Genomic DNA, 16,072 nt, shown 5'->3' on the forward strand with positions numbered 1-16,072 from the left:
TACACACGATCGGACTTTCCAACAACAAAGTTTTGTTGGCGGAAAATTTGAGAACCTGCTAAAAAACATTTGTTGGCGGAAAGTCCGACAGCAAATGTTCTATGGAGCATACACACAGCATGTCGGACTTTCCAACAACAAGGTCACATCCAACATTTCCCATTGGAAAATTCAACCGTGTGTACGGGGCATAAAGGGATGCCGACACTGCAACTTTCCTCTCCAGGACACTGAAAGTGCACCAGGTAAGTACTGTATAATGAACCAGACCCTCCCATTCAAGAATCAGTCTTGCAAGGGGATAGTAAAACAAGCATTTTTTTTTTCTCCAGAACAGATAAAGTATATGTATAGTGTTTGCAATGTACATACAGTGGATTGCCCAGAGGGGATTGTTTTTTTTTTCTCAGAAGTAGAGTGGAAATTTGTTCCTATGGACAGTAAAATATTTGGTACACTTTTTATAGCACAATTTTCATCTGATCCCTAATAAACAGACCGGCTCCACATGGCAGCTTTCCGCACGGTCAGTGTACTGCAGGTTTCTTGGGTTTATTGGGCATAATTGCGCTTTGCTTTGTTATTAAATAATGTCTTTAAGGGAATTACAGTGTAACGCAGTAGAGTTTGCACAACACAGTTTCGGAGCACGTATTTAACGTTACAGGTAAATATTCTTGTTGCAATGTTTAAGCAAATTAGAATGACAGAAAGGTGCAATACCGGCAAGACCTGAAAGCCATTAGGCCTCTTTTTATAACACAGTTTTATGTCTTTGAAGTCCATTCCCATAAGAGACGGCTTCTTTTTTCCTCCCTCCTCCTGCTGCTGCCATTGATGCATGAGAGGCCTGTACAGCATATAATTTCTCTTGCTGTATTTCCTCAGCCTCTCATCTCTCCCGTGAAACCAGTATTCCCCACGCTCACATTTTTTCCGCTCTTGCCTCGGCGCTGTTTTCCTAACTGCTCGCACTCCTCTACAGCCCAGGGTTTTCTAACTAAAGATGGTTATTGATGTACTGCTGTTTTAGCACAGTAGCAGAATCAATAAACTAAAGCATACAACTGTTTGTCAGGTTTTCTAAAGCATTATGGGAAATTCCTTACCGAGTTAAATTGCCATACATTCAAACACTGTAAACCCCGCTCGGCAGGAAGACGCTGTGTAACGCACGCTAGTTCAGGTTAGGCTTTGCTACCCTCTGCTGGTTAGTTCATCGTAATGCATGATATTGTGCAAATTCAAAAACTATGGCCAAAAGGTGACATATGCAGATGAGTACATGCAGTCATTATGTCTGCAAATCTTCAGAAAAAAAAAATAAATAGAGGTTAAACACTTCAGCTCCGGAAGGTTTTACCCCTTCATGACCAGGCAATTTTTTTGCCATTTAGCACTGCGCTACTTTAACTGCCAATTGCGTAGTCATACACAAAAAACAGTGTTGCGCTAAACATAACTTTTGCTCATAAAGTGTTACAAAAATTCCAATTGTGAAAAAGCTCAAAAAACCCAAATTCTGTGAAATTGCAGATGAATCCAGAAGACCTTCCACCTCGTGCAGATATTGCCACCACAAGCAATATAGACTCTTACCAGAGAGCCTGGACCCTTTATTACAGAGGGTCAAACAGGCTTGATGCAATAATCATTGCAGGGGTCATCAGCTGGAGATGGGTCCTCAGATCAAATTAAGAACTTTAATTGGATAATAAAGCAGGCTCCATTCACCTCAAGACCAGATTTAACCATGCAAGTGAAGGAGACGCCAGATAGTGTGAAATCCCAAAGGACTCATTTAATAAAAAGTATTACACTTACATTTGTTCAGATAAAAACCAGCGTTGCATACAACATAGTCATGCTCCGGAAGAAGTCCTCTTGACGACGAAATCGGTTGCGTTCCTGTTTACAGTATCTGGATGATTTTATGGCGACCGCCTATGTTGTATGTTTTTTATCTGAACAAATGTAAGTGTAATACTTTTTATTAAAGGAGTCCTTTGGGATTTCACACTATTACACTTACATTTGTTCAGATAAAAAGTTAAAAATGTTCTTCCTTTGCATGGTTAAATCTGGTCATGAGGTGAATGGGAGCCTGGTTTGATTATCCAATTAAAGTTCTTAATTTGATCTGAGGACACATCTCCTGCTGATGACCCCTGCAAAGATTATTACATCAAACCTGTTTGACCCTCTGTAATAAAGGGTCCAGGCTCTCTGGTAAGAGTCTACAAGGGGTGTACCGAAAGTAATGAAAAAGTGGAAATAACTTTTTTTTTTTTTAATTAACTTACATATGTCGTTCAAATTTCACATGTTGGTAGAGTAACACCTCTTTTTCATTGCAGTTACAGATGTGCTCTTAAGTTTACATACCCTGGCAGAATTTATGATATCTTGGCCATTTTTTGGAGAATATGGATAAAAACACAAAAACTTTTCTTTCACTCATGGTTAGTGTTTGGCTGAAGCAATTTATTATTAATCAACTATGTTTACTCTTTTTAAATCCTAATGACAACAGAAACTACCCAAATGACCCTGATCAAAAGTTTACATACCCTGGTGATTTTTGCCTGATACCATGCACACAAGTTGACACAAATGGGTTTGAATGGCTATTAAAAAGGTAACCATCCTCACCTGTGATCTGTTTGCTTGTAATTAGTGTGCGTGTATAAAAGGTCAATATGTTTCTGGACTCCTGACAGACCCTTGCATCTTTCATCCAGTGCTGCACTGATATTCCTGGATTCTGAGTCATGGGGAAAGCAAAAGATTTATCAAAGGATCTGCGGGAAAAGGTAGTTGAACTGTATAAAACAGGAAAAGGAAATAAAAAGATGTCCAAGGAATTGAGAATGCCAATCAGCAATGTTCAAACTCTTGTTGTTCAGCAGCTTTTCAGGACTCGAGATAAATTGGTTAAAGTCCGAGTTATTACCCATAGACCCCATTGATTTGACAACAGTGCAAGAAATGCGCCAGTTGGTAGTAGTGGACGCATTGAAATATCTGGGCATCGTCATGACTAGGAATCCTAACCAATACATTAGTAAAAACCTTCTCCCACTCTTGTCGAAATTCAAACAAAAGATAGGGGTATGGAAACGTTTTCCTTTATCAGTGGCAGGAAGATGCAGTTTGATAAAAATGATTTGGCTGCCACAATTGCTGTATGCCTTGCAAAATTCTCCAGTGCGGATTTGCAAGAAGTGGTTCAACAAATTCGAGAGCCTGTTCAGGGAACTGATATGGAGAGGGAAACAAGCTAGAATACGTCTACGGGTACTTCAGCTCCCGCTACGGGAGGGTGGATTTGCTCTCCCTCATCCTCAGCGATACTTTTTATCTTCCCAACTGCAGCAGTTAATGGGGAGCGGAGCACCGGAAGGGGGTACCCCAAATAGTAGAATCGTATTAATGGGAGCCTCTCATAATACATTAATAGAAGCTCTAGAAGCAAACTCGTTCCATGACACCTATCCAACAATTATAGTGTTAACTAAAGTATGGAAAACAGTCAAACACCAGATGAGATATAATGGGTGTAATGAATATACTCCCATTTGGAACAACCAAAATTTGCAGGAAATCCATAATATAGGAAAAGTAAGAGAGTGGGAAGATCGAGGTATTAAAAAGTTGAGACAACTGTATAATGGTAATACTCTGAAGAAATTCTCAGAGTTGGAAAGTGAATTCAACCTCTCCCTGGGCTCCTTCTATACGTACCTTCGGCTAGAACACGCTCTTAAAACTCAATTTAGGAACTATAGTTTAGTATGGAATGAAATGCCCCTACTCCATAGTATATTGCAGGTAGCCCCGACTAAGGGGTTAATATCCAAGATATACAATCAACTGAGTGAAGAAGCCAACAGTGAATTCTTACTCAACGATGTAAAAGCCAGGTGGGAAGAGGATGTGGGGGTTATAACACAGGCTCAGTGGAAGAGAATCTTAGAGATGGGATCGTTGATATCAGTCTCCCCCCCCCACAGAAGATATCACACTTGTTGTTAAACAGAGCTTATTATACACCTAAACGTCTCTAAGTTTGGAAGAAGATCTGATGATAGATGTCCTAGATGCGGGATGGGATGGGGATGGGGGAACTCATTCACATGATGTGGAGATGTCCCAAGTTGTTTCGCTACTGGGAGGGGGTGATTGATAGTTTGAGAGATATATTTGGCATCGTATTGGAGAAAGAGGCTAAAGTATGCATCTTGGGGTATAGACGGATACAGGGGGAGAGGTAGAGTACCACACTGGCAATTCTGAGAGGTCTATTCCAAGCAAGGAAAAGTATCGCATTAAGATGGCAATCAAAGGAACCCCCCACAGTGAGAGATTGGATGGTTATATTAAAGGAAACCATTTGTAGGGAAAGAACAGAGTATATTAAGAGAGGCAATCTTAAGGAATTTGATAAAAATGTGGAGACCATGGCTGGAGAAGGTAGGAGGCTCTTAATAGGAAGTGAGGAATATAACAGCGTGGGATTTAACAATGAAAGCCCTAGGCAGCCAGGGATTGGGTCTATCAGTACATAACCTGTTGGGTGCTCGTCTATATCTGACAAATAATAGTTAATAGAAGCTGTGTTTGTTAACTAAAGGTGTTGTAAGTCTAACCCTGAGTACTCTGTAGAGGGGAGTGGGATGTTGGGAGGGGGGGATGAGAGGGTAAGGGGAAAGAGTGATGGAGCTAAGTATATATACATATATCAATCTGGATAATATTGAAAATGGCTAGAGGAGCGGACGCGGGAAGTTCCTTAGCCTCTGTTATTATTGGCTTTGGACTGGTTATATGGTACCCGCACCGAGACTCTATAGGTACATATCAATTGGCAGTAAATTAATTTCTAATTTATGATCCTGTGTAATTTCAGCTCAAGGCTCAGGAAATATGTTGAGGGGTAGGGAGGGGGGGGGGGAGTGGGGATAAGAAAATTTCGCCACTATGATGTGAATTTAAGAGGTCTGTAAATGAACGTCAAGCTGAATACGTTTCCAGACACTATTCTCTGATGTGGTGGGGAAAAAAAAAAAAAAAAAAGCAATGTTCAAACTCTAATCAAGAAGTGGAAAATAAGGGGTTCTGTTGAAACCAAACCACGGTCAGGTAGACCAACTAAAATTTCAGCCACAACTGCCAGGAAAATTGTTCGGGATGCAAAGAAAAAACCCACAAATAACTTCAGGTGAAATACAGGACTCTCTGAAAACATGTGGTGTTTCAAGATGCACAATAAGGAGGCAGTTGAAGAAAGATGGGCTGCATGGTTGAATCGTCAGAAGAAAGCCATTACTACGTAAATGCTACAAAGTATCCCTCTTAAAATATGCCAAACAGCACAGAGACAAGCCTCAAACCTTCAGGCACAAAGTCATTTGAAGTGATGAGACCAATATTTAGCTTTTTGGCCACAACCATAACCCTACATTTGGAGTCAACAAGGCCTATGATGAAAGGTACACCATTCCTACTCTGAAACACGGAGGTGGATCACTGACGTTTTAGGGATGTGTGAGCTACAAAGGCACAGGACATTTTTTTCAAAATTGATGGCAAGATGAATGCAGTATGTTATCGAAAAATACTGGAGGAACATTTGCATTCATCATCCAGGAAGCTGCGAATGAGACGTACTTGGACATTCCAACATGACAATGATCCAAAACACAAGGCCAAGTCGACCTGTCATTGGCTACAGCAGAATAAAGTGAAGGTTCTGGAGTGGCCATCTCAGTCTCTTGACCTCAATATCATTGAGCCACTTTGGGAAGATCTGGGGAGATCTGGGGAGATCTCAAAACGTGCAGTTCATGCAAGACAGCCCAAGAATTTACAGGAACTGGAGGCTTTTTGCCAAGAGGAATGGACAGATTTACCAACTGAGAAGATAAAGAGCCTTATCTACAAATACCACAAAGGACTTCAAGCTGTCATTGATGTTAAAGGGGGCAATACACGGTATTAAGAACTGGGGTATGTAAACTTTTGATCAGGGTCATTTGGGTAGTTTCTGTTGCGATTACGATTTAAAAAGAGTAAACAGTTGATTTATAATAAATGGCTTCAGCCAAACACTAAAGCTTGAGTGAAGGAAAAGTTTTTGTGTTATCATTCATATTCTCTGAAAAATGGCCAAGAAATCATAAATTCTGCCAGGGTATGTAAACTTATGAAGATACAAATACAGTGCAGTGCTACGATAGCAACCAGCGGACTAAAATGATATAAACTGCACTCAGTAGCTTTACATTTTCATCCGTGATAAAGCTACCGAGTGCAGTTTCTCAAGGGGTGTGCCCGTCTTCCTACCCAAGATTCCATCTATAGCCACAACTTGTGGTGAATTCCTGTATGACCCGTCTGTTAGCTCACGGGTCCATAATCTAAGGTGAGCAGTTTGGCTAGCAGGTGGTGGTAGCACGGATTAAGTAGCACTTCTGAACCTGTATGAAGCACCCTTATCACCGCAGAGGATAATCTTTCATATCAATTCTACATTTCTTCGCTTCAAAATAGGGGACTTTTTATGGATATAGGTCATGTTTATATCATTTTAGTCCGCTGGTTGTTATCGTAGCGCTGCACTGTATTTATATCTTTGTACTTCTAATGGGTTTATATATTGTAAATAGATACCATGTAGAAGAAATATGCTGTCATTGGATTCTTGATGAAGGAAGGGTACAGGTTGCCCAACATCCACAGAAGACTCGTGACCCACCAAAGTTATGAATGTTATCACACTTCATAATTGTGCAAGTATTCCTTCCAACCATTTAAAGCAGTTTTTTCTAGTTGTTAGCCCTGTAAAAGTCTATCTTTAACTAATTGATGCGGCGCTAACCCAGTTACCTCCAGCCAGGCCTGCCGCATTGTATATAGTTTGCGTGGTGCATTTCTGTGCTGGTATGTCAGTTTCTCTCGGATTAACTTTCTATTGACCTGCTCAACCCATTGGCGCCTAGTGGGAAGCCTGGAAGTTATCCAAAGTTGTGCAATTAGTTTGCGAGCAGTATATAACAGGCAAAGAATCACCGTATGTGCTGAGGGGGATAACATCTCATCGTCCAGGGCACCCAGTAGGCATATCATAGGGTTTCGTGGAATGGTGAAAGTGTAGACCAGAGAAATTGTGTCAAGGACTTCCTTCCAATAACGGAAGAGTTTGGGGCACTTCCAGAGCATGTACAAAAGGTCACCATTGTCCCTCTGACATTTTGGACATAGGGGTGTGTCACGTACTCCCCATTTGTGGAGGCGTGCCGGCATTCTGTATGCCCGATGTAACAAATAAAGATGAGACAGTTTTTGAAAGGCGGATACTGAGACCAGGGGGGCGGGGCAGGGGCAAGGCAAAGATTCCACGTCTCCTCATCCATGGCTCCCACATCCTCCTCCCATTTGCGCCTACAAGGCAGACTGGCTGGGTCTTGGATTGTGTTGAGAAGCATGTTGTAACATCTAGAGATCATACCTTTCTTTTCACTTTCCACTATGATCCCTTGTATCAGTGGGTGGTCTATCAATCTAAGCTCTGTTTGTCTTGACTGCATCTGTAGTGCGTGACGCAGCTGCAAATACTTGTAGAAATGAGTGCGTGGTATATTAAATTCTGATTATATCTCCATGAATGATTTAAGGGTGGTCCCATTGTATAATTGTGTAATGTATTTTATGCCCACACTTTGCCAGTTTCCAAAGCCTCTAATTTGTACAGCTCTTTATAGTTCATGTTTTGCCACAAGGGAGTATGGGACAGATAGCCCCGTATCTCCAGCAGCCTTTTAATATAGGACCATAGTGTTTTTAAAAGGAGTATAGTTGGAGACCCAGGATCTAAATGTGGATAGTCCGCCTCCAGGCATGTCAAAGCCATCGTGTCATCGTCGGCCGTGACATGGAGGAGCCTGCGGATCGGATCTGACGTATCCGTTAATCCCCAGCCTCCCAGCTGTTGTAGCTGTGAAGCGAGGTAATAGGCTCTAGAGTGAGGTGCCGCTAGTCCCCCTTCATCTTTATTGTATTGCAACATCGATAAGCTAATTCTTGCTGTTTTTTTACGCCATATTAGTTCCCTAAACTGGGAGTCAATCCTATCGAACCAGCGCTGAGGAATCCAGACCGGGGAGTTATTAAAAATGTACAGTAATTGGGGTGCCCACACAATTTTTATAAGATTAATTCTCCCTACTACGGATAAAGGCACCAGGCATTAGCTTTATCCCAAAATTTAGCAAGCAGGGGAAATAAATTAAGGGATAAGTATTGAGAAACATCCAGAGATATTTGGATACCTAAATAACGAAAGGAGGACACTACCTGTACCATTGTCGCGCACTCTGGCAAGGGGGTTGTAATGGGGTCTATTGGCATTAGCACCGACTTGTTCCAATTAATGGAAAAGCCAGACAGTGCACTGAAGGCCCTGATGAGAGTCATCACAGCACTCAGTGAGTTCTGTGTGTCACCTAGATAGAGCAACGTGTCGCCAGCATATAACGACACTACATCAGTACCCACTGCACGCTGAAATCCCACTATGTCTCTGTCACCCCTTATTCGTGACGCAAGAGGTTCCAGGGCCAGGGCAAACAGCAGGGGTAACAATGGGCACCCCTGTCTGGTGCCCTGGAACAATGGAAAGGGTTCCGATAGTTCCCCATTTACCCTAATCCGGGCCGAGGGTTGGGCATACGACAGTTTAATCCAGCTAATAAAGTTGGTACAAGGGCCTAAATGGTCCAGCACTTTCCACAGGTAAGGCCACTTGACACTGTTGAAGGCCTTAGCTGCGTTCAGTGAGAAGATTGCGCTATTTCCTGTATTGCTGGTAGGGATCTGTAAGTTTAGAAAGAGTCTCCTGATATTTTGAGCCGTGGATCTAGTGGGTATGAACCCTGACGGGTCTCTGTGTATAAGCTTGTGTATCACTTGTGCCAATCTTGTGGCCAACACCCTGGCCAACAGTTTGACATCAGTCGTGAGGAGAGAAATGGGCCTGTAGGAGTCTGGTAATGTAGCATCCTTGCCTGGTTTCAATAGTAGAACAATGATAGCCTCATTCATAGAATTGGGCAGTGTCCCCTCCTTCAGCGCCTCATTGTACACCTTCAGTAATGTGGGTAATAATGTGCCCGCATATCTTTTGTAGACCTCGGACGGAAGGCCATCAGCCCCCGGGTATTTGTTATTATGAGTTTGTGCTATTGCCGTAGCGAATTCTTCCTCCGTTAGTGGGGCATTAACCACTTCAGCCCCGGAAGGATTTACCCCTTCCTGACCAGAGCACTTTTTATGCGATTCGGCACTGCGTCGCTTTAACTGACAATTGCGTGGTCGTGCGACGTGGCTCCAAAACAAAATTGACGTCCTTTTTTCACCCACAAATAGAGCTTTCTTTTGGTGGTGTTTGATCATCTCTGCGATTTTTATTTTTTGTGCTATAAACAAAACAATAGCGACAATTTTGAAAAAAAAAAAAAAAATCGCATTATTTTTTACATTTTGCTATAATAAATATCCCCCAAAAAATATAAAAAAAACATTTATTTTACTCAGTTTAGGCCGATACGTATTCTTCTACATATTTTTGGTAAAAAAAAAAATTGCAATAAGCGTTTACTGATTTGTTTGCGCAAAAGTTATAGCGTTTACAAAATAGGGGAATGTTTTATGGCATTTTTATTAATAATTTTTTTTTTACTAGTAATGGCGGCGATCAGCGATTTTTATTGTGACTGCGACGTTATGGCGGACATGTCGGACATTTTTGACACATTTTTGGGACCACTGTCATTTATACAGAAATCAGTGCTATAAAAATGCATTGATTCCTGTATAAATGACACTGGCAGTGAAGGGGTTAACCACTAGGGTGCGGGGAGGGGTTAAATCAGTACTAGGGAGTGATTACTAACTGTAGGGGGGGATGGGCTGTGTATGTGACATCACAGATCTCTGCTCCGATGACAGGGAGAAGAGATCCAGTGACACTGTCACTAGGCAGAACGGGGAGATAATGTTTACATCAGCATCTCCCCGTTCGTCCTCTCTGTGAGGCGATCGTGGGTATCCCCGCGGCGATCGAGTCCACGGGACCTGCGACCCGACTCACGGAGCTCGCGGCAGGCGCGCGCACACGGCGGCAAATTCAAAGTAACGTACGGGTACATTACTTTGCGCAGCCGTGCCATTCTGCCGACGTAAATGTACAGGAGTCGGTCGGGAACCGGTTAAGTAAGGCCATGTCTGAGGCCGACAAATGAAGTAATGTACTCTTTTCTAAAAAGCTCTCTATTTCCCTTTCTGTAGGTTGCACTTTAGATGAGTAGATATCCATATAAAATGTTCCAAAGATTTGTATTACTGTGGCAGTCTGCGTTTGAGTGACACCCTGCACATCACGTATGGCCGAAACTGTAGAGGTGGAGCTCTTTGCATGCGCTAGAATAGCTAGCATGTGCCCAGTAGACCCCCCTCTTCAAAATGTGTCTGTTGCAGGAAAAAACATTTGTTTTCAGCCAACTGCAATGCCAGTTGTCTGGACATAAATTGTGCTCCTAACCAAACTCTTTTTGTGTCCTCCGTAGGATTAGCTATATGTTTATCCTCAAAGTCTTTAAGGCCTCTTTCACACGGTCGGACCATTCAGGTCCGCCTGTCAGTTTTGACGGCGGATATGAACGGGCGCTCCATGCTAGTCTATGGAGCGACGGATGTCAGCGGCGACATGTCCGCTGACATCCGACCCGGTCCGATCCGCTAAAAGCAGACGGATGCCTCTACGTTCAGATCTGTCCGTTTTCGTCCAATCTCTCCATAGAAACCAGCGGCGCTTGACCATCTCCTCCCCGCTCAGTGAGCAGAGAGGGACCTGTCATCCGCCGGCTCAGCGGAGAGCAACGGAGAGCTCTCCCGCTGAGCCGGCAGAGGTGGACTCCGTGGAAGCAGATCCACCTCGTGAGAATGAGGCCTTAGTGTCTTGCAAACCTCAATCTCCCATGCTTTTGTATGAGTTTTGATCTGATTAATTGTGGTAATAAATTGCCCTCTCATAAATGCCTTGGCTGCATCCCATACCACATTTAAGTGAGCTGAATGAATGTTGTCCTGAATAAAGAATTTTAATTGAAGGGATGTCCTTTTACTTCCGGTTTTGTTATGGGACAGCCTCCCCAATGGAACACCGATGACAAAAAAGAAAACATCCCTTTCCAAAATGGAAAACAGTTTTGCCTTTAGTTCTACTTTAATGTAAGCTTACATTAGAGGTATAATTGTTCTAAATGGTTTTCGCGTAGCACTACCATAAGACTGTACATTCCAACAATGGAAAACTTTGGAGAAAAATGATGATGACTGGTGGTTACCCAAGCTTCAAAAGCCCTTTTGACTTCCCTCTGCATATCTGCAATACCCATTCACCTCTGTTCTGCTTGTGACTTACCCACAAGTGTCTAGCAGTGGTCAGATGAGAAGGAAAAAAAAAAATAAAAAAGTTACAAAGTGACTGTTTTCAGTATTGGCGCTGCCCCCGTGTCTGTGCGGCTTTTGGTACTGACCCAAGTGCCATATGGTGAATATTTCCCAACTCAACATTTCAGGCCTACGTTTATACCTGGAAGCAGCAAAACAACCTTTATTCATTAGTTAATAAGTCATCAAACTCCAGCATTGCTTGCATGTTATTAGCAGGATTCTGAGATGTTAGCCAGAGCCTTGGGAACGGATTGACCTGCCAGCACGATGCACTTTTATCTAGGTTATTAACAACTTTCTGTAGTCAAAAAAAAAAGGAAGACAAGCAATGGTATGGAAAGGCAGACTGTAAGCTAATTTGGACTCCAGAGAGCAGATTGCACAAACACTGTCTGATTTCCTAAACCCAGACAGACTATTACTCAAAGGGTCACACTTCTCTAGTGGGTTGCTACTGAATACCATTATCACTGCTACACTGAAACATTTCCGGTAAGCCTTAACTCTTCAAAAACATTTCAGATTTTATTTATGTTACTTATATTTAGGAATAATCTGAGCCTCTGCCAGAGGCCTATTTCTTCTGAACATTTTTTCTGCAAATTGCTTAATTGTGGTGCCATATTTTATAACGTTCAGCAATTAAAGTGGTTCGTAAACCCATACATATATCCAGTGAAGTGACTGGCCTCAGGTGATACACAGAGATTAAACAAATCTGCATACATAAGTTGTACCTGTTTATCTGCAGCCCTCTCTCCTCTACAGTCATTCAAAGTACAGAATTTAGACAGCATTTCTCAGCTCCAGAAGGCAGGAGGTGGAAAACCGATGTCACAAACTGCATAGCATAGAGCAGGGAGCCGCGTTCGAAGAAAGGCACACACCCACCTCTACACCGTCTCATAGGGAAACATGCACAGCTGAGGCTGGCAATCACCTGCTGCGTGCTGGAGGGGCAACTAGGGCCACTTCCCAGGATTGCCTGGAATCGGTATAGAAGTGGCTCGTGCACAGAGCAGAGGAATGAGAGAGAAGACAGAAACCACACTGGTTGGTTTGGTTAAAGGCAAGTACACACTATAGAGCAGTGATGGCAAACTTTGGCACTCCAGATGTTTTGGAACTACATTTCCCATGATGCTCAACTACGCTGCAGAGTGCATGAGCACCATGGGAAATGCAGTTCCAAAACATCATCATTGCTATAGAGGGATATGCTTTGTTCATTTTTCATGTCAGAGGATTCATTGTAAAGTCAAAACGAAAACAACTAAACATGGGGTACAACAGGCAGGTATTTCTCCCACATTGCTTTCTGTTCAGAGACTCTAGGGCAGTGATGGCAAACCTTGGCACTCCAGATGTTTTGGAACTACATTTCCCATGATGCTCATGCACTCTGCAGTTGAGCATCATGGGAAATGTTGTTCCAAAACATCTGGAGTGCCAAGGTTCACCATCACTGCTCTAGGGAGTTGATTTACTAAAGGCAAATAGGCTGCTCACTTTGCAAGGGAAATTGCCCGATGCAAGGGAAATTTTTCCCAGAGCTTAGTGAATGTGTAGAAATTTCACTTTGCAAAACATATCCAATCATGTGCATAAAAAAAAAAAAAGAAAGAAAGAAAACACAGCCAGCACATCTGCTAGCTCTGGGGATAATTCCCCTGCAACGTGCAGCTTACGTTGTAATGTGAGGAGTCTATTTGCCTTTAGTAAATCAACCCTTATGGAGAAGACAAACTATCACTGTAAGGCTGGTCGTATCCAGGTGATATTTACTGTAGCAATGGAGTGTGGCATATAAAAGCGTTTAGTCACTAAAAGTAGCACAAATGTTCCAAATGTGGGTAATCAATCATTATTACATACAAGTGCATGCGTAGCAATTGCCTGTTATAACTCATGGGGCTATCATGGGCAATGATCAGTATTAAAAAAATAGAACAAAAAAAATTGCCTGTGTGTTCACAAACTTAACCATCCTTTGGCACAAAGCAACAGCTAACACTTAACAGGGTAGTTACCAAAGACAAATATGTATAATATTTTCAATTCATTGGGTAAATTTGCATAAATGTATATGACTGCAACTCCCTGCTCTTTCACCTAAAGTATCCATGTATGTACATTTATAGTTTAGCAGCCATTTGATTTTTAAATGTTGTAGACCATCATTTTTTACCATTATATACAGTATATAGACAGTTTGTGGTCTGCAGATCTATGGAGGATAACATGCTACCACCAATATTAATGAGGAGCTTCAGCCAGATTCCAAAAAAATAAAAGTCAGCAGCAACAAAATACTGTAGCTGCTGACTTTTAATAAACAGACACTCACCTGTCCATGGATCCAGCGCTGTCCTCACCCGGGCCAGTTCTTCACCGGTCTTTGGGTCCCCAGGGCTGGAGCGTTAACTGCGGGAAGTCGGCTCTGACTCTTTGTGGCTTCACGGCCAGTGTGTCCCACTGTGCATCCATGAGCCGTGCCCTGTGAATGGTCCTGCAGCCTCCTGGGACCTGTGATGTGTCACAGAAGGTTGCGCGGAGGGGCTGGGCAAGGTGAACTTCCACTCGGATCACCTAGGAGATCCAAGCAGAAGTGGAAGCGGCTACCAGCCTACTACACTAGAGAGAAAGGGTAGATCTCCCTGCTGAGACACCACTAGAGAAGGGGTGGATCTCCCTGCTAAGACACCACTAGAGAAGGGGTGGATCTCCCTGCTAAGACACCACTAGAGAAGGGGTGGATCTCCCTGCTAAGACACCACTAGAGAAGGGGTGGATCTCCTTGCTAAGACAACCTTAGAGAAGGGGTGAATCTCCCTGCTGAGACACCTCTAGGAGGGGTGGATTTCCCTGGTGAGACACTTCTAGTGTAGGGATGGATATACCTGGTGAGACACCTCTAGAGGAGGGGTGGATTTCCCTATTGAAACACTTCTTGTGTAGGGGTGGATATTCCTACCAAAACACATACAGGCTAGGAGTAGATATTCTTGCTAAGATACCTCTAGAGTTGGAGTTGGATTGGCTGTGACATGGAGGAGCCTGCGGATCGGATCGGACGTATCCGTTAATCCCCAGCCTCCCAGCTGTTGTAGCTGTGAAGCAAGGTAATTATTATTATTATTATACAGGATTTCTATAGCGCCAACAGTTTACGTAGCGCTTTACAACTTGAGGGTAGACAGTACAAATACAATATTAATGGTCCTGCAGCCTCCTGGGACCTGTGATGTGTCACAGAAGGTTGTGCGGAGGGGCTGGGCAAGGTGAACTTCCACTCGGATCACCTAGGAGATCCAAGCAGAAGTGGCTACCAGTCTACACCACTAGAGAGAAAGGGTAGATCTCCCTGCTGAGACACCACTAGAGAAGGGGTGGATCTCCCTGCTGAGACACCACTAGAGAAGGGGTGGATCTCCCTGCTGAGACACCTCTAGAAGGAGTAGATCTCCCTGCTGAGACAACTCTAGGAGGGGTGGATTTCCCTATTGAGACACTTCTTGTGTAGGGTTGGATATTCCTACCAAAACACATACAGGCTAGGAGTAGATATTCTTGCTAAGATACCTCTAGAGTTGGAGTTGATATCCCTGCTGAGACACTTCTAGTGTAGGGGTGGATATCCCTGCTATGACATCTCTAGGGTAAGGATGGATATCCCCGCTGAGACCTCTAGTGTAGGGATGGATATTTTTACCAAACCACCTTCAGGGTAGGAGTGGATATTCCTTCTAAGACACCTCTGGAGTAGGAATTGATATCCCTACTGACACCTCTAGGGTAGGGAAACCCATCCTGGATAATAAATATCTAGGGTAAGGGTGGATATTCATGCTGACATACAAGGGTAGGGGTAGATATCGCAGCTGGCTATTCCTATCCACTGGCATTGTAAGCTAGAATCCCACTTAAACTTGACACAGCCAAAAAGATGAGGTTGTACACTAAGCCACAAAAATATTGTACATTTTTGGCAGAGAGGCATTTTAGAGATTATATATATATATATATAAAAATATATATATATATATATATATATATATATATATATATATATATATATATATATATATATATATATATATATACACACATACATATACACACACACATATACACACACACAACAGGTAAAAACCACAAAGGGGATTTAGCTACCACTTTAACAACACAAGCTTACGATTATACACCAGCAATATGTGCAATTTACCTTGGAAGCACCCAGTTTTCTTCGTGACGACCATCTCTGCTGCAAGAGAATGACACATTGAAAGTTAAAAAAATAATAAAATAAAAACCTCAGTGGACCGTCAAGATCCAGCCAAAAAAAACATGATCTTCAACATACGTAACAAGAAATGGCAACACAATATTTAACCTGCACAGCAAAAGACAATTTGGTATGGACTTGATCAAAGAAGGGTCTTTTTTGTTTATATATATATATATATATATATATATATATATATATATATATATATATATATATATACACATACACACACATACATACATACATACACACACACACACACACACACAC

The 16,072-nt window shown here is 42.5% G+C and overlaps 1 protein-coding gene across 2 annotated transcripts in view; it reads right to left on the bottom strand.

The window, feature by feature from the left end:
- Positions 1 to 16,072, bottom strand: part of MCTP2 (multiple C2 and transmembrane domain containing 2) — a 337,462-nt gene that overhangs the window by 141,236 nt on the left and 180,154 nt on the right. Inside the window, exon 8 of one of the 2 annotated variants that reach the window (XM_073618403.1) lies at positions 15,740 to 15,775. In XM_073618403.1, the coding sequence (XP_073474504.1) occupies positions 15,740 to 15,775 (36 nt within the window). Of the gene's footprint in view, positions 1 to 15,739; positions 15,779 to 16,072 lie in introns of both variants that reach the window. The other variant, XM_073618402.1, reaches the window with a different exon arrangement.

The sequence above is a fragment of the Aquarana catesbeiana genome, linkage group LG03 (assembly GCF_042186555.1).
Source record: "Aquarana catesbeiana isolate 2022-GZ linkage group LG03, ASM4218655v1, whole genome shotgun sequence".
Lineage (NCBI taxonomy): Eukaryota > Metazoa > Chordata > Amphibia > Anura > Ranidae > Aquarana > Aquarana catesbeiana.